The following is a 23,024-nucleotide window of genomic DNA, read 5'->3' as shown; positions in this document are numbered from 1 at the left end:
GGAAAAAAAGTATGAGCCAGATTCTGGTCCTCTTGTGGTATTCTAGAGATGCAAAGGGGCTGGAAAGCAGCTAGATCTGACCAGCTGAGAATTCCTTTGGTGTGGGAGAGCTCTCAGCTGGCATAATCAGTGTACCTGTTTTTGCACTGTGACCCCTTGTGTAGGAGGGTCTGGGTCAGGAAGGAGTATCTGAGGATATGACTAGGTCACAGTGCCTTGGAGTGTTCCCAGCAGGAGTAGGTTAACACAGCTTGGGGGCCAGCAGCACAGATCCTCCCTGAGAGCCAGATAGCTGTAACAGACTCCCTGAGGGACCTGATTTGTCTTGTTGCATCAAGTGCAAACTTAGTGTATCAGAGAATCTGGGCCTGTTTATGTAACTGGAATACATCCTCTTAAGTATTGATGTTCTGGACTGGCAACAATACGATTGTAATACAGGCACCGTAGATTAAAGAAACAAAATATAAATCTGATAAGTAAACTTTAGCTGCAAATTTCATATACTTTATATAACTTTAAATATATTTGGATAATATTTTACTTTACTTTTTAGCTTTGGCAGCATATCTAGTCTTGTTTTCTTGCTTCTATTGAGGAGGCCACCAGAATCTTCTCATGCCGTGGTCAAACTTGAAGGGTTGAAAGTATGAATTAAGACTTATGAGTATCTCTAGCAGCTGCTTGTATGGCATGGAGATTAAAAGTAATATTGCTTTTGACCTATATAGGACTTGCAATGAGTAGTATAACAAGCTCTGTTCTTTGTGCTGATGGTTCTTCCCCCTAGGAGGGAATCTTCTCCCTCAAGATTGTCCTGGAAAATAGGTGTCAAGTAGACTTGTTCATACTCTGCAAAAGCTGTGTTCACAAAAATTAAGATTCCCAATAGCTGTTCTGTTTAAACATGTTTGTACTCATTGTTCGTTACTCACAATCAAATATGAAAATGTAGTTGTTTGAATAATACATTCAGTTGACAGATCTTAAAGTGTAAATTGTCAGATAATTTTAGTTGTCTTTACTGCAGAGGTTTAATCCTCATGAACCTGAGATGCAGTTTAATAAAACAAACACACACACACACACACACACTCTCTCTCTCTATTCTGAGTCTCTTGGTGCCATGGACATCTGGAGCTCCTGTCCTACTAATATATATTTTGCATTACTGCATCAGATCAAGGAATTCTGAACTCTGGTACACAGAAGTATATTGTTTTCAAAACTGTGGGTTTTTTTTTTTTTAAATTCTTACATTAGCATTGTACAATGGATTTACTCACTCTACTTACGGAATCTACTGCCTGATATCTTAGGTAGAAAACTTCTCTCTGTCTCTATTCAGATACAGGCATTACATGGAGTACTTCAGACGACATTGCTTGGAAGATTGTTTCCTCACTGAGCTATTTCGTAACAATGATGAGGCCTCTCTTGTGTATATTAACTAGGGTGGAGGCAGGCACAAAGAGCTCATTGTTTCCAGTAAAAGCAAGAGAAGGGTTCTCAAACTTTGACATAGTGACCCTCCCTAAGCTAAGGAAAAAATAGTTTTGCTTTACCCTAGGTTATTAAGAGAACACACACAACTGAAAATCCTCTACATTGCAAGAATACATATGGTAAAGTAGAAGGGCTGTAATGGATCTGAAAAGTACAATAAATACACAGTATGCAGGGCTGTCTTTTCTTTTACTACTTAGTAATGGGAAAGACCCTTCTCTACACACCTTCCCTGTCCATGGTCCAGTACCTCCTGCAGTTGTCTGAACGGGAAGGAGGCACATTCTCATGGGTCTCTGCCCTTGAGCCCCATGCTTAATTCACCTTTGTCTCCCCTTCTCCAGTGTGAGAAAATGGAAGGAGCAGGCAGCTGCTGCTCCACCTGCCAACATGGGCCACACCACTCAGGCTTTTTTTTACAGACAGGGAGCAGCCTCTTTGTAGGAGCTAGCAAGCCCTGCAGCAGCCTCTGTTGGGGGCAGCTGGAACTGTAGTCCAGTCCTAGCAGCTGAGGCTACCAGTTGGCAACTAGCAACAGCTGTAGCTCAACCAGAGAAGCTGAGCTGTCAGTAGCAGCAGCAGCAGGGGGGAAAAAAAAAAAAAAAGTGTAAATGTTACCTCGCCAGGGAGGCCTGCCTATAGAGGTAAACGTTCAATGGAATACTACAAGTCCTGATGCGCCTCAGGTAACATACTGGCTAGCCTGTGAAACTAAAGATAAAATATTGATGTGCCAGGATGAAGTAAGAGAATAAACAGGTCTTCTGATTTTGGAGAAATATGCCAAATTTTAGTAGTAACCATAGTTATTTATGTTAAACATATATTATTAACTGAGAACTGGACATTTAAAAATCATGGTATGGTCACAAGGGTAAGTGAGTTGGATGGTCTCATAGGTGTTTATGTACTCTCCCAAATTTCCACAGCATATGACTCAATTGTCACTTCTTTCTTTTTAGGCACAGCACAGGAGGAGCAACATTGTTACATGTCAGGATTGTGCTATATTAACTGATTGAGGAAGCTTGCACTTGGGTTCATTAATCCTGGGTTTTAAATCAGTGTTTTAGACTTCCAGGAGAAATAAACTTCTCAGACAGAACTAAAATGACTTGCAAATTTTCTTCTTACTTACATTTGTGATGAATTTTTTCCTCTTGGCTACTATAATGCTTTTATATGTCTTGGATTTAAAAAAACATAACTGACTACAAGTTATGAGGCCCCGTAAGACCTTAAACAAATATTAAGTTTTGTAGAAGGAAAAATTTTAAATCCAGTTAAATTTAGATCAAAACGTTTTCATTAAGATACTTAACTTTCAAGTTCATTACTCTGTGTAAATTGATTTTGCATGATAGAATTGCTAAATTATATTGAAAATACACACTTTGTTACCCAAACTTGGTAACTGAAATTTGATGTATGCTTAAGTCGGACAAATGTTTCATTTTAAACTATTCACTGTAACTTTGTTGATTGGTTAGGCATTAGATGACGAATGTGCAGCAACAGGAAAACAAAATCAGTGGCAGAGTAGACCAATTTCAGAGTGGACAACCCAACAGGTATGCCATTGGTTGATGGGGATGAACATGGAGCAATACATTGCAGAGTTTACTGCCAAGAATATAGATGGACAGCAGTTAATGCTGCTTGACAGTGATAAGTTGAAGGTAAGTACATGCCCCTGTGTGTATTTGTAATTTATAAATACGTTAGGAGTTTGATTGCCAGTTCATACATACATACATACATACTTTTAAATATAGATACTTATCCTTTTTCCTATTCAGGCATTGATGAACGTTGGGTTTTTTTAAGAGTCACAGTTACTGCTGTGCTCTTGGCATGGTAGAATAGAAGATCAGTTCGTGAATGACATCAAATTAAAGTTGAAGTGTATCAAAATAATATGAAAAGGATGTGATGATAGAATGAAAGCGCAAACTAAACAGTTCTTCCTTGGTGACAATATGTTAAAACTCAAAGCAACTAAAGCCCCAAAAGGGATTGGTATGTTTATCTCAAAAGTGGTAGCAAAATAGGTCCCAACTAACTCATTTACATACGACTAACTCATTTACATAGTTCAGAAATCTGACTTTCATCCAGATCCATGGCCCTCAGATGAAAATTCATTCCCCTTTCCTTAAGACCTTACTACTTTCTGATTTGACCATTATTGAAGAGCCTACTTTGATCTTTTTTATCCTTTTATAATTTTTATTAATATTATTAAATAGAAGCCTTTCCTTGTATGTCTTCTTGATACATAGCTGGGTTTTTAAAAAACCCGAGAGAGACAACCAGCTGCAGCCCTCAGGTGGTCATTTTGCCTCTGATAACTGCATGCTACATGTCCATTCCAGCTCTTCTTCGTTCCTTCATATTGTTAGACTACTTTTTAGATTGGAAAGTGTTATTCTAAAAGGAGGTTTTCTCTAACAGAGTTCAGTAAAGTCTAAAACCAAAATCTAGTGACTAATAGTGGGATTAGAATATCTTTTTTGAAGAAAAAATGTAGGTTTATGAACCTTTAACTTTGCCATTTAAATACATCTGTCTCTTGGAATGGATTTGCAACTCTAAATTTCCTACAACTTAACACAGAAATGTTTCCTTGGACAATAGGGAAAACAATATTCAGTAACTTAAAAGATAACTATGGGAAGTGTGGCCTGTTGGTGCTTCAAGCAGTCATTTTCACAGTATTGCACTAGAATTCTCCAGATAGAAAATAAGGCTGCTGTTTGGGAACTGAAATCAGATGTTGCCATCTGCTGATCAAAAATTGAAATGCACTCTACTCACAAATGTTACTGTCCAAGTTAATACAAAAGTGTCATTAAGGAAGATGAAATGTATAAATGCTTGCAGATTAAAATTATGGAAGATGCTTTCAGTTTTACTACATCTACGTTTAATATTATATTAGTTTTAGTTGCCTAAAAAGTACCTTGTAAGGTCCAGTTTTACTCAAAATTTAAGTTATAAACATGCTTTTACAAACACAAGACTAATAGAAATGCTTCCATGAATTTATTTAGAAGTCCAGTGGAATTTTATTTAAAGGGACTGCATTGCTTGTTTACACTGAATGCTGTGCTAAAGCATAAGAACCTGGAAGTGAAATTAAAAAGAAACAGTCTCTAAACTGTCTAGTTTATTTTCACTGTCCTACCTGAGAGAAATGCAAAAAGTAAACAAGCAAAGTGGTGGTTAAAGAAAGATTATTTACTTATTAGATTCCATTAAAATGATCTATTATGGTTTAAGTAACATGGTCAAAGAAACCTATTTTAAAAAAAAACTATTAAGCTGACAGGATTCCTTTTTATATTATCCTAATATTGGATTAATACATGGCATGAACAAACAACCAACCCTGGTTCAAAAGTCTGATTGTATTGCTATCACAAGTCTACTATACCTTGTACATGACACCTAAGGTGAGTCAGTGAGGCAAGTGATTTTTTAAAATTACTTAGAAAAATGTGTGTGATTTAGGGCCTGATCCAATACTCACTGAAATAAATAGAAAAGGAGTACTTGTGGCACCTTAGAGACTAACAAATTTATTAGAGCATAAGCTTTCGTGAGCTACAGCTCACTTCATCGGATGCATCCGATGAAGTGAGCTGTAGCTCACGAAAGCTTATGCTCTAATAAATTTGTTAGTCTCTAAGGTGCCACAAGTACTCCTTTTCTTTTTGCGAATACAGACTAACACGGCTACTACTCTGAAACCTGAAATAAATAGGAGTCTGGCTATTGACTTGATTGAGCACTGGTTTCAGCCCTTCTTTATTTTGATTTCATCCTTTTGATTTATAAACTGACCTTCTATTAAAAGATATTACCCTGTGTTCTTGCAATGCTTACAATAACTGAGATAGACAATGCCCTGTTAATATTCAGTATAACAAGTAGGTTACTTTTCCATCACAAAGAAATGGTTCCTAGTAAGTAAATAACACTCCCTTTCTAAATGCCTGGGTGGAAAGCTGGCCCTTACAATATTACCTGGAGGTTAACAGATCCGAGGTGATAACAGACCACTGGGAAAAATGTGGCACCAAGGTGAGAGGCAATCTCAGATAATCAATTACATTGCTGCTTTAAAGCAGTGGTCCCCAAACTTTTGAGGGTTGTGCCTCACCTTAACCCTGTCTGCACCACCACCATCCCCCAGGGCAGGGAGCAGGGCCACAGCTCTGGGGAGGAAGCGCTGGCTAGCCCCTCCCTGCCCCAGCTCGGCTCTGGTCCTGCCCCCAGTGGTGTTCCCATCTTTGCGCCTGGTCCCATTCCCAACTTCAGCACAGCTCCACTCCCAGGCTTGGCCGTTGGCCACAGCTCCATTCCCAGCCTGGGGCCAAGGCTGGGGGTGGGGCCAGGAGCAGAATCTGGCCTTACCCGTGGCTGTGTTCCCTCTCCTCCCTTCCCCCCCGAGTGGTGAGACTGGTAGACTTTGCAATCATTTCAGTAGAGTGGAGAAAAAAGAGATTGCAAGGGTTGAAATAAAGAGCTGAGGGAGAGGGATTAACTACATCAGTGTTAGACTGCATATTTGAAAAATTGAGGTGACTGGGAGGAGAGAGCTGGTGAAACTGTTGGAGAGACACTGTTGTGGGATGTGTGTTGTGGGTCTTTTTTAGGATAGTAGAGACCGGGGGGCTTGCATTGTGAAAGGAAGGAGTCGGGACAATAAGCTAGAAAAAGGGTTAGAAAGGGAATGAGACTGGAACAGTGCAGTAGAAGAGGTTGGAAGGAGCTCACTGTGGCAGGTGAAGGGATTGTGGGAGACTGGGGTCAGTGCTGGCAGGGGATGAGGCAGGAAGGCGCTCAAAAATGTTAACTCAAATTGCTAATCTCTGAAGTAAAATAAATGCTATAAAAAATCAGATTTTAAACAGCAACTATAAATTCCTTCTCAGTTACTTAGCTTTCACTGTCTCAGTGTTGTCTTTTCAACTTCATTTGTGATGATGTCTTCCCGGGCAAACAGAACCTGAATTTCCAATGTAAAATCACCCCAGAAAAAATACCCTACTTTTTTTTTTTTTTTTAAGGGGTGGGGGTTTGGAATCTTTGAGCCTGCCCCTTTTTGCTTTTATATGAAGTGATTTAAAAAAAAAAGGGGGCACAAATCCACTTTTCCTTAATGCGTCTTCCAACAAATTTTTCAAGTTGGATTTTGGCATTTTAAAGGTATTGCTGTGCCTGGGGCGAAGAGCGGCTTTTTCACCCATTAGCTTACGCAGCTTTGTTTCATTCAGTTCATTGAACCTCCAAGAATTGTAGGTGACTGTCTTAAAAGACACTTGTTAGATTTCTGCACGTTGTTTTCATAGCTAGAGGTTTTCTCAAGCTACTAAGTACTGCAGGTGATTGATCCGAGTTCAGCAACATTCTCTGTAAAGGAAGCAGGGAAGTAGGAATACACACTAACTGCTGTTACTACGTACAGTTCAGCTGTATCAAGGGAGTCAGCAGAAGATTAATTTAAAACCGTTCAATTTGATTTTGTTGTATCACTCATTCGAAAGTCTCAGATGCTCCACTTTTTATTAAGTGCTACATGAAACTTACTATTCACAACAACAACAACAATACAAAACCTAGGCTACCCATCTCCCCTGACCCATTTATCAGCAAGGCGACCATCTCACATTACAGTTAAAAAACTGTAAATGATCTTCTATAGATTTACTCCCTTTATGTCAGATGTAAAGAACTGTACAGTTTCTTGCAGCTTCCATAATACTTTCTTGAAACCAGAATAACTAAACACAATTTCTCTTAAAGGCTCTGGGGGTTTCCAGCCAAAATGACCGATCCACAATAAAGAAGAAAATTAAGGATATTAAAAAAACACAAAAACTGGAAAAACAGAAAGACAAAGTTCAAAAGAAGGAAAGAGAAGTTCGCAAGAGTAGCAGAGTGGTAGCCGCTGTAGAATCAAGCTGTTAAAATTATTTAGTTTTATTTTAGCACAGACTTACTTCAACTTGAAGAAGTGCAACAAAATTGTATATAATTGTACAATTGGGGAGGTAAAGTGCAACAGTTTAACATGGTAGGTTATTTACTTTAATTTCTGTATTCCCTCCCCATTACATGTTCCATTAAAATGAAATAATGTTTTCAATATTTTTATATCTAGTTGACTCTGCTTGTACTAATAGACAATAATTTAACTTTCTGCCTTAAGTACTGTGTGTGCTTCTATGACTGATGTAAAAACACCATATGCGTGAAATATCCATTGAAACTTATATGTTTGTGGAAAGTGGAATGTGACATGGGGGGGGAGTATTAATTCAAATATTAGTCAACTCTTGCAGTTTAAACTATAAATATAGGGTTTAATCTGACATATGGACAATAGAAAATCCTGCCATCAGGTTAAGTGTGACACTGTTTCTGTTGCCACTGATGTTGTATAGTGAAAAAATTAAGTTTAAGAAAACAGCAATGTCAAATTTATTTAAAAAAACAAAGCTTGTATTTCAAATTTAATGAATTGTTTTCTTTAAAATCTTGTTTTCCTAGTGGTTCATTTTTAATTCAAAATTTACTGTAGTCGTGCTGATTTTTGAATTTCATGTGTTGCAACTTACTGTAAGTAGTTTTCACAAACTACTTATGCTAAGCATAACACTAAATTCTCTCCATAAGCTACACTATGGGGTGTTGGAACAGGGTGTAAACATAAAATCATTTTTTACATATTTTTCCTAAATAATATAATTTTATAGTTTTATGCTATGAATAAGATCAATTTGCAATGAGTATTTCTCTTTTCTACTCTCTACAAGATTTTTGGGGACCAAATTTATATATTTGCTAATTTTAAACAATACTGTTTTTCCATACTTAATACTGAGATGAGAATTGTAGAAAAAATTTATCAATGAAGCACTGGGTTTCTGCATTGTATTTAATTGTTCAATTGTAGACTATAGGCTTTCTTTTTAAAGGAGGATTTGATTCTTGGAATAGTTTAGAACATGATTTGATATGTGTTCGTGTAATTGCATAATAGCTTGTAGAAATATTACAAAAGCACTTAGATTTTTTTTTTCCAGAAAAATAATGGAATAAAAATGTTAATTCCATCATGGAGTGGAATAGAAAATTACAAGATCTCGGAATTCTGAATTGCTAGTTTGAATATTGCAATTATGTGGACCAAGTTCTCCTTTAATTAAAAATGAAAAAACATTTATATATTTAAATGATCATTTCACTTCTGACACTTCCCAAGTGTTTAAAATATGGAAGATTTCTCTGGAATTCAGAAGAGGAAAGGACTTTGTGAAAATGCACATTCACTCTAGTGATTTTCAAATAAAATGTAAAGTTCATATTTCTATTAAATGTCTTCTGTGTTTTAATTGAGAAAAACAGCTGCTTATTTTTAATTCGTAGGAAATTAGTGAATTGCAGGTAGACGATTCCTGGTATCTGGTCAATTTCCAGAGGTTGAGTGGCCAGAGGAGTTTTGTTGCTCGCAAAGGCGGAGAATGTGTGTCTACTGGGACAGGTTGGTCAGAATTCTAGGGTGGTGCAAGACCTGCAATGCCAGGCACTGTTTTCCCTCCCTCATCCCTGGGTTCCCTCTTCCTTGTGTATGTGAGGAATGAATGAAGGGTTGATAGATGGAATGGAGGTTATTGATGTAGTGTCCTAGGGTTTTTCCTTCTGCGAGCTCCACAGCATCTGAAGGTTGGAGCCATTAAGCTGAGTGCTGTATCTATGAGGATACCTGAATAGTAGTTTCAAAAGCCTGTCTCTGCAGTGCTGTGGCAGTTGAACAGGAGCAGATAAAGTGACTGGTTGTGATGCATGAGTTACTCTTTGAAAGAGAACATCCCTGCTTACCACAGCCCCGACACTTGAGGCCTGAAAGGGTTGGATGACTCCTTAGAACTTTTTTAGTCCCCAATCACCCAAAGAATAAGTCAACTGAGAGTCTGATTTTTATAAATTGCATTAATGGACACATTTATTGCTTCAATATGATAAGAATAAAAATTTTCATTAACACACAAACCAAAAATTCTAAATATAAATATAGGGTTTAATCCCAGTGTTTCGAGAGTATAACTATCCATTTCACTATATCTGCAACCAGTTTTTCTTTTGATACTCAGCCAACTAGCAATATTTTTCAGTACAGTAATGAAGATGTGTATATATAAAATCAATCTTTGGAAGCAGCTACTGTGGTGAAGTAAATCAAACATAGCAAGTCAACTCTCTTTACTCTTGCTAGGAGTAAATACTGCACACTCTGAAATGTACTAAACAGTTAATTTCCACCCCAGCCAGCAGAGGAGGAAAAAACTACTGAAATATCTACATTGGAATAGTTTGCTAGGGGCACTGACTTTTTTTTTTCCTCTAATAATCAAAATCTATGTTAAGTCAGAGGTAGCAAAGGTTTCTACTTCAGTAATTCCACATAAAAACTCTATTTATTGGATAGATTTTCATTGCAGGCAGACTGTTATAGTCCATTAAAATGATTTTCCATATTTGTTCTTAGACATTACTAAAAATCAGTTCAATTTAATTCTCAAGTGGAAGTATGGTTTAAATATTTCAAACAAAGTTCTAACATGTTTAAACAAGTTTTGAAACTTTATTTTAAAAACCAATTCTATTACTTTTAGTATTAGGCTGTCAAGAGTGACAGTTAAACATTTAGCAAACACTCCCCTCCTTATATAAATTATGACCCCATGCTGCAAACCCTTTCCTGCCTGGATTCACTTGCAGGACTGGGGCATTAATTTGATTACATTGTATTGCCATTTAGGCACTTGTATACAATGGTGATATGCCATGCAAACAAAACTTACCCTCACAACACCTATCTATCCTCAATTTACAGATGAGGAATACATCTGAAGTCATCCCTCATAAAATAGGACTATAGCATACTTACCATTCTAGCTTCTTTCCTTATCTATTCAATAACAAGAAATCATAGGGTTGTGATCAGGCAGACCTTTATACCATCCCCTGCTCTATTTTGACCTGGTAGACTGCTGAAACAGTGTGTGCTTTCTGGAACATGCACATCTTTCACCCTCATCTACAGAGCAGTTAAGGATTGGTCATCTGAGTTGAGTTAGGTGCTGGGACTGTAGGGGTTCTTTGCAGCCATCTAAGTTTTGGGAATATGAGAATTAAGTGGAATGTACATGCATGACCTGGCATTGTGTTATGGGCTTAAATAGCTTCAACTATGCTGCTGGCCACACCGGCTATCAACACTGTTGCATCCCTCGCTAGAGAGGGCTGTTATAGTAAAAAGGAGCATAGCAAAATAAAGTTGATTTTTGACATTAATTGCACTCTTTAAATACACCTGCTTAACTGGTAGGTCCTGGTGTCCTACTATTACTGATCTGCTCAGTAAATATGCAGAAACTCTATTGAAAATCTGCATCTTTAAAGAGTAGTTACTGCTGACACCTAATATATGATCCCAGAGTTCAAGGCTTTACCAGAGTGTCAAAGCCACTGACTACCCACAAGTGGTATTTGGACATTACCTGCAGAAAGAGAGAGGAAGACCTGCAAATCTTTACTGTAAACCCTCAGAAGCTGCTATTTCACAGTAAGTGTAAGTATGCCAACTTCTGTTTCTCATGAATTTTCAGTACAGTTCTCAGAAGACCCATAACTGGTATTTTATACCTGCAATGCATTATACCAGAGGCAGCAGTTAAGATTGGATTTTCAAAAAGAAAGCTTCATTTGGTAAAATAAATTATTTCCAGAGCTGATAAAAAGTATAGGCAAATACAAGTACAACTTGAGAATAATTTAGTGTACAGCTGTTGCCTTGCCCCTCTGAATGCATCTACTACTAGTAGTATGTACAGATTCACTGATTTCAGAACAAAGTAAAACAATACATGATTGCCTATTGGAGCTTCTGTACTTAAATTCAGGTATCCGTTTCTAATTTTGCTAAATTTATTCAGGTTTATAAAGTGGCTAGAAGATGGTGGAAAATGTGAAAGGTTGCATAATGGGTTTTATAAACCTTAATGCTTTAAGTAACTACTTTGTATTGAGCATTGGATGAAGTTCTCAAAATGATCTAAACATTGATATATGAAACAAAAGAACTGGTATTAGCAGTTCTGGCTAGCTGCTATTTCAATAATGCTTCCATTAGGAGAGTTTAAGTTGTGTGAAATAAGTTACCCTAGACCCTCTATAAAATCTAAAATTACTGCCCCCGAGATCTAGCTACAGAAGTAAATTGGAAATACACCCATAATTTGTTCCACTTTGTATTTCTTAATCTACATATTTTGTTTTAATTCAGTTAATGCCTTAGTCGTATTGGAAAACAGTTATGGACTTCAACTTCCTGTTATTACCACAAAGTATTTGAACCATGTTTGGTGTGAACCATGTTTGGTGTAAACCTGCTAAACAATCCTTTTGCAAACAGACAACAAAAGGATGTTTACTTTTCTGGACTGTTGTACAATTATATACTGCGGAATGTGGTCATGTCCTTTGGTTCACTGCTTGGCACACACCAGTCATCTGCTTCATGGTTTTCCACATAATGTTTCCAAGCTGATTTGTTGTACACAGGGAGCCTTTCTATTGATTCTGTTGATAAAGCCTGTAAAGAGAGCAGAAGCTATAGTGGACTATATTTTGCTGAGCATATATAAAACTTTATTAAAATTACAAGTTACATTAAGACTGATATCCAAAGGTGGTAAACTATACCTTTATGTAGATAACTGCATCTGTACCATAACCCTCTAAGGAATACAGTTTCAGATCTCCTTGGAAGTACTGTGCGTACAGACGTGATATAGGCAAACCATAACCAAATCCAGCCTGATAAAAAGCGGGGAGAGGGGAGATAAAAACACACTTGAGTTAACTGCATCATCTGCAGACTGTCAGCATACCAGACCAATATCTGCACTTCTTAAATTTAGAGGAAATCCAGCTAGGGTCAGCATATTACTGGATATACATGTTAGCATTTGAGAAAAGTAATCACTTATATAGGATCAGAGAGGTGGTGAGGACTCCAATCTTAAGTATTACTCCTCTATGCCAATGTTTCCAAGTTTCCCTCCTTTCCTACCCATTTACCTAAAAATATTCCTAGCTCTTTAGGGGGAGGGGAAGAGATGGGACTGCAGAGCCTGGAGACTGCAAAAAGTAAACCCTCCCTCTGAGGGCTGCTATTCAACACAATAGTTGGGATAGCTGCAAGTAATAGTACCAAGGCAAGAGCACTAGTGGAAGTATTCTGCCTTGCTGCAGAAAATTGGATGACTATCTCTATTCCCATGGAGCTACGAGTCTGGCTGTTGCTGATCTTGAGAAGGCAGAGACTTAAGACTGAGATGTTATGAGTGCCAATGAGAGGGCAGGTGGCCCAAGAGGCAACCTCAACTTTGCTTGTGGCCTACACTATGAAAGTCTGATAAATCCCTGTCCTAAATCGTTAACAATTAAACACTGACCAAAAGTTAGAAATATGCCTTTCACTTAATCACTAGTTAATTTGCACAGTATCTCTGGAACCAAATAACTTGAATTAAATCTATTGAAGCCACTAGGAGTTTGCAAGGACCATAGGAGTAAGCTCTTTATCAGCATGACCACATGCTGTGTACTTTTGTTCTTGTCGGAATTATACGACTGAACGGCTATTTCACTCAAAACGACAAGTATGGACTTGATCCAGAAGAAGGGGCAGTTTTAAAACCAGAAGTTCCTAAATTAATTTCCTTTTCTACTCTGCTTCCAGGACCTAAGTTCAAAGTCCTGTACTCGCCTAGAAACAGATTACAGTAACTCTACAACAGTTCAAGGAATGTTGCTCCTTGTACTCTCCTCCTTCAGCGCTTGAAGAAGCGATTTCAAAACTCAAATTTCAGTAAGTATAGTGTTTTTCTTATTTACCATTAAGGCTACAAATTCTGTTTAATGCTGTAAGAGTCTACAATTTTTTTTCCCCAGAAAGGCACTTTAACTTTTAACACCAGAATTGCTAGACTACTCATTTATCTGCAAAACACATAGTAGTGCAAAGATGCAGGTAATTTCTGCCTTCCCAACTATCAACCATATTCAAGAGGATAAAGTAAAAAAGGCTTAGAGACCAGAGGTGTTGCTCGTGATGTCTCAACACGGGGACGTGGTGCAGTTGAATACATATAGTTGAACAGTCTGTCAATTTTCCTCATAGGAACACCACCACCACGGTCGCTTATCTACAAAATGAATGAACATGCTATTAACTTTAGGTTCCTGTATATAAAAAAGAGAACAGAGAAACAAGCTGATTTTCATAAAGAATAAAGTCCAAAAAGTCTGAAGACTATACAGTCTCAAGTTGTCCTTATTAAATCATCGGATCAGACTTTATAAAGAAAATCATCAGTTGATAAATCACAGCAATATATACATACAAAACCCCAGCTGAGGTTAATGACGTTTCCCAAAATGCTGTCTCCAAAAGCATTGTCCACAATTACACAGAATTACTTAGGCTATGTCTACACTGCCTGCAGCAGAGGGCCTCCCAACCCAGACTCAGGCTCACATGACTGCACTATAAATAGCTGTGTAGATGGTAATTTGAAGTTATGGCTTAGGCTGGTGCTCAGGCTCTGAAGCCTAGGCTTCAGAGCATGAACAGTCTACACTGATCATTTTAGCACAGCGGCACAAGCCCGAATTTTGACATGAGTTGGGAGATTCATTGCTGCGGACTGTGTAGATATACCCTTAGAAGCCATACACCCCACTTACATGTTTTGCACTGCTTTTTTCTTCCTTCTAATTTCTAATCTTCATGTGGAGGAAGTTAGGTTCAGTAAAAGTAAGCAATGGCCATATCAATTGAATCCTAAGAGTGCAAAGTTCTCAGTGCTTTAGCCAGCACTTTAGGAACAAAGATGCTACTTAGCAGTGCAATGTATTAGTACTCATTTACTATTAGAGCAAATTTGAAGATTTGTTTCTACTTATGTGAAGATAAATTCTAAGGAAAACCTATACGCTGCAACCAACTTTGGAAATCCAACACTAACCATACAAGAGAAATGCTGCCCTTAAAAGAAATCTGCAAGGCAAGGCCTACTATAGGCAGGCTTAACCTGCACTGGACTTACTTTATTCCAAACCTGTTCTGCACCTCACTCAAGTAGTCACTTCCACCTGGTCTGGACAAACTACAAATCTGGCTTATCTTTCGTTCCTAAATTGGCACTTTATCCTTGAACAGAAACATGGTTTATTTTCATTATAGCTACAAAAAAGAATAAATATGTTGAAAGGTTAAAGTGATGTCACAATCTCTCATTCACATGAGACTGACATCTTTATGATGTTTCCACTCATCACTGACCCCAAGGCCTGAAATCCCACAGAGGTCTTATTCCGTACACAATACATCATCAGCATTGGTACAAACTCAGTGTCACATCACCCATTCATAATAAAATATTCCCCGTAGATTCTGAACTAACTATTTTCCATCAAACTAATTAAGTATCAAACAAAGCAGTTACCTTCACAGTTAAATCCTCATTGCCTAATGTGACATGTACTTGAATTGGACGGTAAATGCTTCCATCAGTATAATGTTCCATTGTGGCTCTCATTGCATTCTGAGAAATATTTAAAATTAAAGTAAAATAAGTAGTTTTAATCAAATCTTAGATTTTATTGTAACTTTTAAATTGTGCTGTTAAAACGTCAACTTAGGAAAACAGTTTTATGTGTGCCCCTATACAGACACTATTTCCATTTTTGCTTCTTTGTACTTGTATAAAGATATAATAAACATTTCTTCTTCAAAAATATTTCCTGCTTGCTTTTTACCACAGGAATATTAAGTCTGATCTTGCCTGGCTTTTCTACAGTCTTACTGGGGGAGACTTGGATGTATATCATGAGTTAACCTTATTTTAATGGGAGAGGAGCTGAATTCTCACAGAAACATCTTCTCTCCAAGGATTAATTAAGTCATTGGAGTTAAATAGCAGCAACTGTTAATAAAAAACAAAGTTTTACACAGTCTGACTATCAATTATCACCTATCAGTCTTGTGTGATGTTCTAAATTCACTGGTTCTCCAATCAGAGTCAGTCTGAAAAAAAATTTGTAGTCTACAGGCATATGAAAAAGTGTAGCTTTAGTTCTGAATTGCTTTAATAGTGTGATTAAATTACAGCATGCATAGGTTCTGTATGTTAGAAAAGAATCTGAAGAGATGTGGCTTGATACAGAAGTCTTAGTATTCCTGTATGAATGATTAAGATACAGGACACATTTTCAAAGCCTCTGATTTTACACACAGTGATGTGTGTACAAATGATAAGATTTAGACATATATCTACCTGATCTGTGGGTGCAGTCAGGAACTTAGATGTCTGAATCTTGCAATTGCAGGTACAAATTTGCAAGTTGTTTGTTTAAAAATTGGTTCAACATGCAAATACACACTTCAGTACACAAACATGCCATGCAGATTTTGTAATCCCTACTGTACAAACCTTGAAAAGTTCAAAAACCATGTGATAGAGATGGGATGGTACATATACTACTTGCATGGGTTGTCCTGATGATTTTGCTGGAAAAGAAAGTAACCCAATCAATTAAACAACATACTGGAAGCCCACTGTTAGTTTTGGCAATATCCAAGTAGTTCAAACAACAAATAGAATCTTGTTTTGTTTTGGTTGTTTTCACTGATAAAACACAGTACAGGGAAATGAAAAAAAAAAGTTGAATAGAAATCATGAAAACATTTGTTACTATGTTTGTCAAAACTCATTCAAAATCTATATTCTTTCACAGTTTTGAAAGTTTGTGTTAAAATTAATTTCTACAAATAAATTTAAAAAGCTATTTCTGCTAGTAATATTGCATTTGAGTACCTGTGTATCTGAACAATAACTGCAGTACAATGTGTTCTTGGATTAATTTGTCTATTTAAAGATCTGCTGATGTATCCAGAAACCTTTGATAAATATTCTATTTATAGATAATTCTGCTCATCGTGGTTTCCAAATCTCTCTTTATTATCACTCTTTAAAACAAACAGACAAAAATTACTAGGAATATTTTCATGAATTGATTTTTCTTCTTTTTTGATCATTAATCCAGGACCAGTGCTTGGAAAAGTTTATTGGCCCTAAAAACATTTCCATCAGTTCTCCAAGCTAATTACCTTTGTAATAGTCTTTCCCATGCTGTTTTAGCAGCCAATACTTCATGAAACACTACAGTTAGAGATTAGTGCTGTATGCCATCTGGGATTTCAAATAATATGAAAAAAAAATGTTTACCCTAGCAAGTCAAAAATATTGTATCTTAAAATATGCCAGACCTACCCTTGTCACTCACTCAAGCTAGCAGTGCTATTTTACCTTAGATTCAAATCTTAATATAGGGGGCCTCAGTTCTCAGCTTAGCTCATGCAAGTGGTGGGTAAAGAATGCACTGCTGGCCCAGGATCTGGGACGGGCAAAGTAGCTTTGAACTACCCTTGTGTCTCCATCATTGGGCACAGAGCCCATCCCTCAGTGTAAGATGCACTAGCTGCTGTGGGCCCATGGTACCTTTATAGTAGCTAGGCATTCCTGAGGTGCAGAGAATCCCTGGCCACAACTTTACACCAGCCATAGGGTGAAGTTTAGAAGCTCTTCTCCACTAGAGGCTCCCCCTACCCTGATGTGATCCTCCTGTAGCTGGCTGTGTCAGCTTTAGATCCAGGCTGCATTGCCAAAATGGCAAAGAGCAGCCATAATGCACGGAAGAATCTGAGCTAGCAAGTATTGGACATAGAACATCAAATCTGCTCCTGAGGCTTATTCATCTTCTGAAGTCCAAATCCTGCGTTTGTGATGTCATGATTAGTTGTTGTAGAGACTGAGTTGTCAGAAACAAGATTATGGGACACAATGAGTGCAGAGCCCTACAACTTCCAGGGAATGGGAAGAAGCTGAGATCTTATTTGAACATATTTCCAGTAATAAAATTGGGAAGGGGAAATAATTGTTTTTAAAAAGATAGTTTTTCAAGGCCGTCACACTTTACAATAATGATTAATTACACTGCAGTTACATTGCAATTACAGTGTGATTAAACTATGGCCACACTTTATGAATTTAATGCCTGTAATTAACACTAATCCATAAAACCAGCTGACTATATTAAAGCATAATTACAGCATAGCAGGACCTTGCATAATTAGTGTACCAAAATCTAAAAATATATATTCTAAGTATGAAACATAGTAACAATAAGTAATTAAATCACATAATTAATATAAACACAATTCCAGTTATATTAGTTAGTGATAATGAATTATCAAAAACCATGGAGGAGTGAGAGCAGCAGACTAAGAACAATGGACTTAAAAAAAAGCAGACTTCAACAAACTTAGAGAACTGGTAGACGAGGTCCAATGTGAAGAAAATCTGAGGGAAAACGGAGTTCAGGAGAGTTTCTCAAGAGAACAATATTAAAGGAACAACCGCAAACTATCCTGATACAAAGGAAAGATAGGAAGAATAGTGAGACATCAATAAGGCTCCATCAGGAGCTTTTAAGAGACCTGAAAAATAAAAAAAACAAAGAAATCCTACAAAAATAGAAATATGGACAAATTGCTAGGGAGGAATACAAAAAACAGCACATGCATGTAACTACACAATCAGAAAGGCCAAGTTACAAAATGAGTTACACCTAACTAGAGACATAAAAGGCAATAAGAGGAGGTTCTTTAAATACATTAGGAGCAACAGAATGATGAAAGTGTAGGTCCTCCACTTTAGAGGGAAAGAAGAGATAAAAACTGATAGCATCAAGAAGGCTGGTGTGTTTAATGCCTATTTTGCTTCAGTCTTCAGAACAAAAGTTAATGGCAACCAGATACTCAAAACAATATTAACAACAAGGGAGAAGCAATGCAAGCCAAAACAGGGAAAGAACAGGTTGAATATATCTAACTTATATAAATATTCTTTAAATTGGCAGGGCCTGGTGAAATTCACCCTAGGGTACTTAAGAAACTAACTGAAACAATCTCGGAACCGTTAGCAATTATCTTTGAGAACTCCTGGAGGACTGTTGAGATCCCAGAAGACTATAGAGGGCAAACATAGCAGCTATCTTTAAAAAGGGGAACAAAAGAGGACCTGGGAAATTATAGCTCAATTAGTGTAACTTCAATACCTGGAAAGATACTGGAACAAATTATTAATCTATTTGTAAGCACCTGGAGGGTAACAAGGTTACAAGGAATAGCCAGCAAGGATTTGTCAGGAACAAATCATGCCAAACTAACCTAATTTCCTTCTTTGACAGGGTTACTGGCCTAGTGGATAGGGCAGAAGCAGTAGATGTAGTATATCTTGACTTTAGTAAGGATTTTGATACAGTCCTACATGATGTTCTCATAAGCAAACTAGGGAAATGTGGTCTAAATGAAATTAGCTTAAGGTGGGTGCACTACTAGTTAAAGACCATACTCTAAGAGTAGTTATCAATGGTTTGCTGTCAAACCAGGAGGGTGAATCTAGTGGGGTCCCACAGGGGGTCAGTTTTGGGTCCGATACTATTGAATATTTGCATTAATGACTTGGACAATGGAGTGGAAAATATACTTATAAAATCTAAAAATGACACCAAGCTGGGAGAGATTGCAGGCACTTTGGAGGCCAGGATTAGAATTCAAAACAACCTTGACAAACTGGAGAATTGGTCTGAATTTACCAAAGTGAAATTTAATAAAGACAAGTGCAAAATACTTAACTTAGGAAGGAGAATCAAATGCACAACTACAAAATGAGGAATAACTGGCCAAGTGGTAGAACTGCGGAAAAAGATCCGCGGTTATCGTGGATCACAAACTGAATATGAGTCAACGCAGCTGTGAAAAACGCTAATATTCTGGAGTGTTGTAAAGCATGTGAGGTAGCGTCCCTCTGCTCAGCACTGGTGAGGCCTCAGCTAGAGTACTGTGTCCAATTCTGGGTCCGACACGTTAGGAAAGATATGGACAAATTGGGGAGAGGCCAGAGAGCAACAAATTATAAAAAGGTTTACAAAACTTGTGAGGAAAGGTTAAAAAAAAAAAAACTGGGCATATTTAGTCTTGAGAAGAAAAGACTGAGAGGACACCTGATAACAGTTTTTAAATAAGTAAAGGGCTATTATAAGGAGGATAGTGATCAATTGTTCTCCATGTCCACTGAAGGTAGGACAAGAATGAGCTTAATCTGCAGCAAGGGAGATTTAGGTTAGAAATTAGGCAAAACTCTTCTAACTATAGGAGTAGTTAAGCTCTGGAATACGCTTCCAAGGAAAAGTTGTGGAATCCCCATCACAGGTTTTTAAGAACAGATTAGATAAAACACCTGTCAAGGATAGCCTTGGTTTACTTTGTCCTGCCACAGTGCCGGAGGCTGGATTTGATGACTTCTCTAGGTCCCTTCTAGCCCTCCATTCCTATGATTGTATATCCAAACTGTAACGACACTGTAAACTAGTGTGATTTATCATACTTCGTAATACAATCAAAGTTTCTAAGAGGCACCTGCAGCAATTTAACATGCTTTTCTTTACAAATATTCAACTCTCAGGCTAGGAATATGGAGGAGAACATATTTTACCTTGACATGGAATGGTAAACTTACCAAAGTCAAAAGAATAAAACTGGTAAGTGCTTATAAAATATAATTAAGGCCTCACTTTTAGTCCAATCTTAAATCAGGTTTTCCTTTGTGTGCCCTCATTTTTGCAGGCATAAATAGGGGGTGTATTTTTGTTCATGCAATTATTTGTAGATGCAATTTAGATCACTCTAAATTCTTGTTAGCAGATCTGCCTGAATTTACTTTTAATAACTTCAAAAACATTGCTGTTTGGATCAATGCTACCACTATATTTTGGATGAGCTCAAGTAACTTTAATATACGCATACACGTGAATATTTCTGTAAGCAGAACCTCAATTTTACAAATGCCAATCTTACAGATGACTTTTTATACAAACCATTTTTCCCAATGGTGAAAAAAAACCAAAGTCATGTAACAAAAATGATATTGATAAAAAGCAAGTCAACATTCCTTTGCGTTTGAATGCATTTATTGCATTGGAAATTGCTTTGCAGGGGTCTGAAGGACTAAAAAATGTGATCCTGTGCACCATATTTCAATGTATGCACTGTTCCCACTGTAATTTTGAGATGTTCAATTTCATTAATTTTTTTGATTTTATGAACTCCAATTCCCAATTAGTTTTAAAAAATAAGAATTCTGCTGCATCTGTGTATGAATGCTTGTAGTCAAATTTTCAAAAGCTGTTTTGTCACAATTGGGGTGCAAATACTTGTTTACATGGCCACATCTAAGTAACTAATTGGACCCATAAATCAAGTAGTTGATAGCTCAATGAAAAAGAGAAATTGGAATACAGTTTTAATACTGACTGGATCTATGAATTGTACAGATAAAAAGAGTTAGGAGGGAAAAATAAGACAAAGGCACAGAGAGGATGAGCATATGAGAAAGCTGTAGACATACTGAAAAGACTGAAAGGTGGGGAGAGATACAAAAGATCTTGGGGAAGGGGGAACAGGGCTGTTAAAAGTTGTTAGACCAGTGGCTTTCAACCTTTTCCATTTCCAGAACCCTAAAAAATTTCAAATGGAGGTCCAAATGGAGTGGAAATCTTAGATGTGGTTCACTGACCCCAGGCTGAAAACCACTGTTCTATGGTAACAACCACCTTTCGAAGACCTTAGATGCTGTGTTAGACCAACAGTGGAAAACTATCATAATACCTTCTGCTCAGACTGATGCTCCTCATTTGAAAGAGGAGGATCCCCAATTTCCACACACACTTACCATTCAACTCTTCAAGCACAAGTTCTGGAGAGCTCATGTAATACAAATCACAAAGTCTCTTAGCATTTTCATAGCCATCTATAGGAAATCAAAACAGAAAAATGTAAATACAAAAAATACATTTCCCTCCTTTTTTCAGATGTTTTGTAGTTTATTGACAAGAACAACCACCAAAAACATTCTGCACTCTTATTGTGGACCTTTGGTTTAAAAATCCTATTAAATTTGAACTGGAGTTTGCTGCTCTACGTAAGGATATTAGTACGATACAAGAACCACCTAATTTATATTAGTTCTCTATAGATTTTTATGTACCTTTTCAAAATTCTTGTTCAGCTGGTCTGCCTGAATTTACCTTTAATAACTTCAACAACATTGCAGTTAGGATTAATGCTTCCAATGTGTTTTGGATGAGCTGGATTAACTTTAATTTTTCCACCAAACAGCAAAGCTGCCAACAAAGAAAATAACATTTAATAGACAATGCAATTTCACAATTTTCATGTCTTCAGCATTGCTGAATGAAACAGAATAAGCATAGTTTATAATTTCTGGCTGTGGCATTCTTAAAGAAAAATGGTTCATTTGCTTTGCAGATGACAAAAAAAAAAATGCTTTATAGGCATACATAGGTGTTTCCAAATGGATCAAGATGATGCTGTAAGCAGCATGTTCAAGTAAATAATCAATACCTAAAGATAAATGTAAGAAATACCAACACATTCCATTCATGAATTTTCCCCTGTAACAGTAGTACTTACAGTGTTGATTGAGGAGCATTCTGATTGAAATGCGACTCATGTAGAAACGATCTAAAAAATACTGCACATTCTGACAGGTCACTGGATCAACACCAAAGCTTTCCTTGTACTCAATCACACCTTGAGCCATTGTAGGAATTACATCATTGTGTCGGTTCCGGATTGTTATCACAGTATCTGTAAACCTAACATTAATGAACTGTCAATTTTTCACTTTCAAGTGAATTTAACACTCATTAAATTCCTGTCAGCAAAGGAAAGTGAAGCCCACTATTTACTGATATAGCATAGAACCACTCTAGCAGAAAAAGATAGTTACTCTTGACCCTCATTTAAACTGAAATTACTAATAAGGGTGCCATATATAATAGGGGGGTTTATAGATAGATAGATATTTTTCAGTAAGAACTGAAGTGAGACCAACAATGTTTGCAGAGCTCACCATGTGACTGTCATATGGCAACTACCTTCAGACACTGGTGACCTGAACTGAACTAAGAGTAAAAGGTTGCATGTGCCATTATCTAAACCACACCATTCTACTCACTCTCAATTTCTACAATTTCACAGAAACTGAGTTTTGAGGACCAGAATTATACATTTGGTAAATCAAAAACAAAACATTATTCTTGATTTAGTGAAAAATTGTGGGTTATATGATGGATTATGATCCATTACTAAAAGGTCAAGGCCCTTACGATATGTCTACACAGCAACTAGAGTACCACAGCTGGCCCTTGCCAGTTGACTCAGGCTCACAGGGCTCAGGCTGTGGGGCTGTTTCACTGCTGTGTAGACTTCCAGGCTTGGGCTGGAGCCCAGG

General features: G+C 37.2%; 2 protein-coding genes across 16 annotated transcripts in view; one reads left to right on the top strand and one right to left on the bottom strand.

Annotated features, from left to right (window-relative positions):
• Positions 1-15,384, top strand: part of LOC119863665 (neurabin-1-like) — an 89,375-nt gene extending 73,991 nt beyond the window's left edge. For 7 of the 9 annotated variants that reach the window (XM_043505286.1, XM_043505288.1, XM_038422405.2 and 4 more), the window contains 2 exons: positions 2,997-3,185; positions 7,318-8,887. In XM_043505286.1, coding sequence (XP_043361221.1) covers positions 2,997-3,185; positions 7,318-7,482 — 354 coding nt within the window. In that variant the 3' untranslated portion in view covers positions 7,483-8,887. Of the gene's footprint in view, positions 1-2,996; positions 3,186-7,317; positions 8,888-13,324; positions 13,454-13,536 lie in introns of those variants that run through there. The other 2 variants (XR_006277994.1, XR_006277995.1) reach the window with 2 other exon arrangements.
• PDK1 (pyruvate dehydrogenase kinase 1) overlaps positions 9,493-23,024 on the bottom strand; it is a 28,751-nt gene continuing 15,219 nt past the window's right edge. For 3 of the 7 annotated variants that reach the window (XM_038422412.2, XM_038422413.2, XM_043505295.1), the window contains 8 exons: positions 22,202-22,386; positions 21,796-21,891; positions 21,441-21,518; positions 16,080-16,156; positions 15,093-15,191; positions 13,680-13,790; positions 12,283-12,396; positions 9,493-12,172 (listed from right to left, as the gene is read on the bottom strand). In XM_038422412.2, coding sequence (XP_038278340.1) covers positions 12,032-12,172; positions 12,283-12,396; positions 13,680-13,790; positions 15,093-15,191; positions 16,080-16,156; positions 21,441-21,518; positions 21,796-21,891; positions 22,202-22,386 — 901 coding nt within the window. In that variant the 3' untranslated portion in view covers positions 9,493-12,031. Of the gene's footprint in view, positions 12,173-12,282; positions 12,397-13,679; positions 13,791-14,694; positions 14,831-15,092; positions 15,192-16,079; positions 16,157-21,440; positions 21,519-21,795; positions 21,892-22,201; positions 22,387-23,024 lie in introns of those variants that run through there. The other 4 variants (XM_043505293.1, XM_043505292.1, XM_043505294.1 and 1 more) reach the window with 4 other exon arrangements.

This window comes from Dermochelys coriacea, chromosome 11, assembly GCF_009764565.3.
Source record: "Dermochelys coriacea isolate rDerCor1 chromosome 11, rDerCor1.pri.v4, whole genome shotgun sequence".
In the NCBI taxonomy this organism is placed as follows: Eukaryota; Metazoa; Chordata; order Testudines; family Dermochelyidae; genus Dermochelys; species Dermochelys coriacea.
Note: the sequence above shows the minus strand (reverse complement) of the source record. Positions and strands in the feature narration are given on the sequence as shown.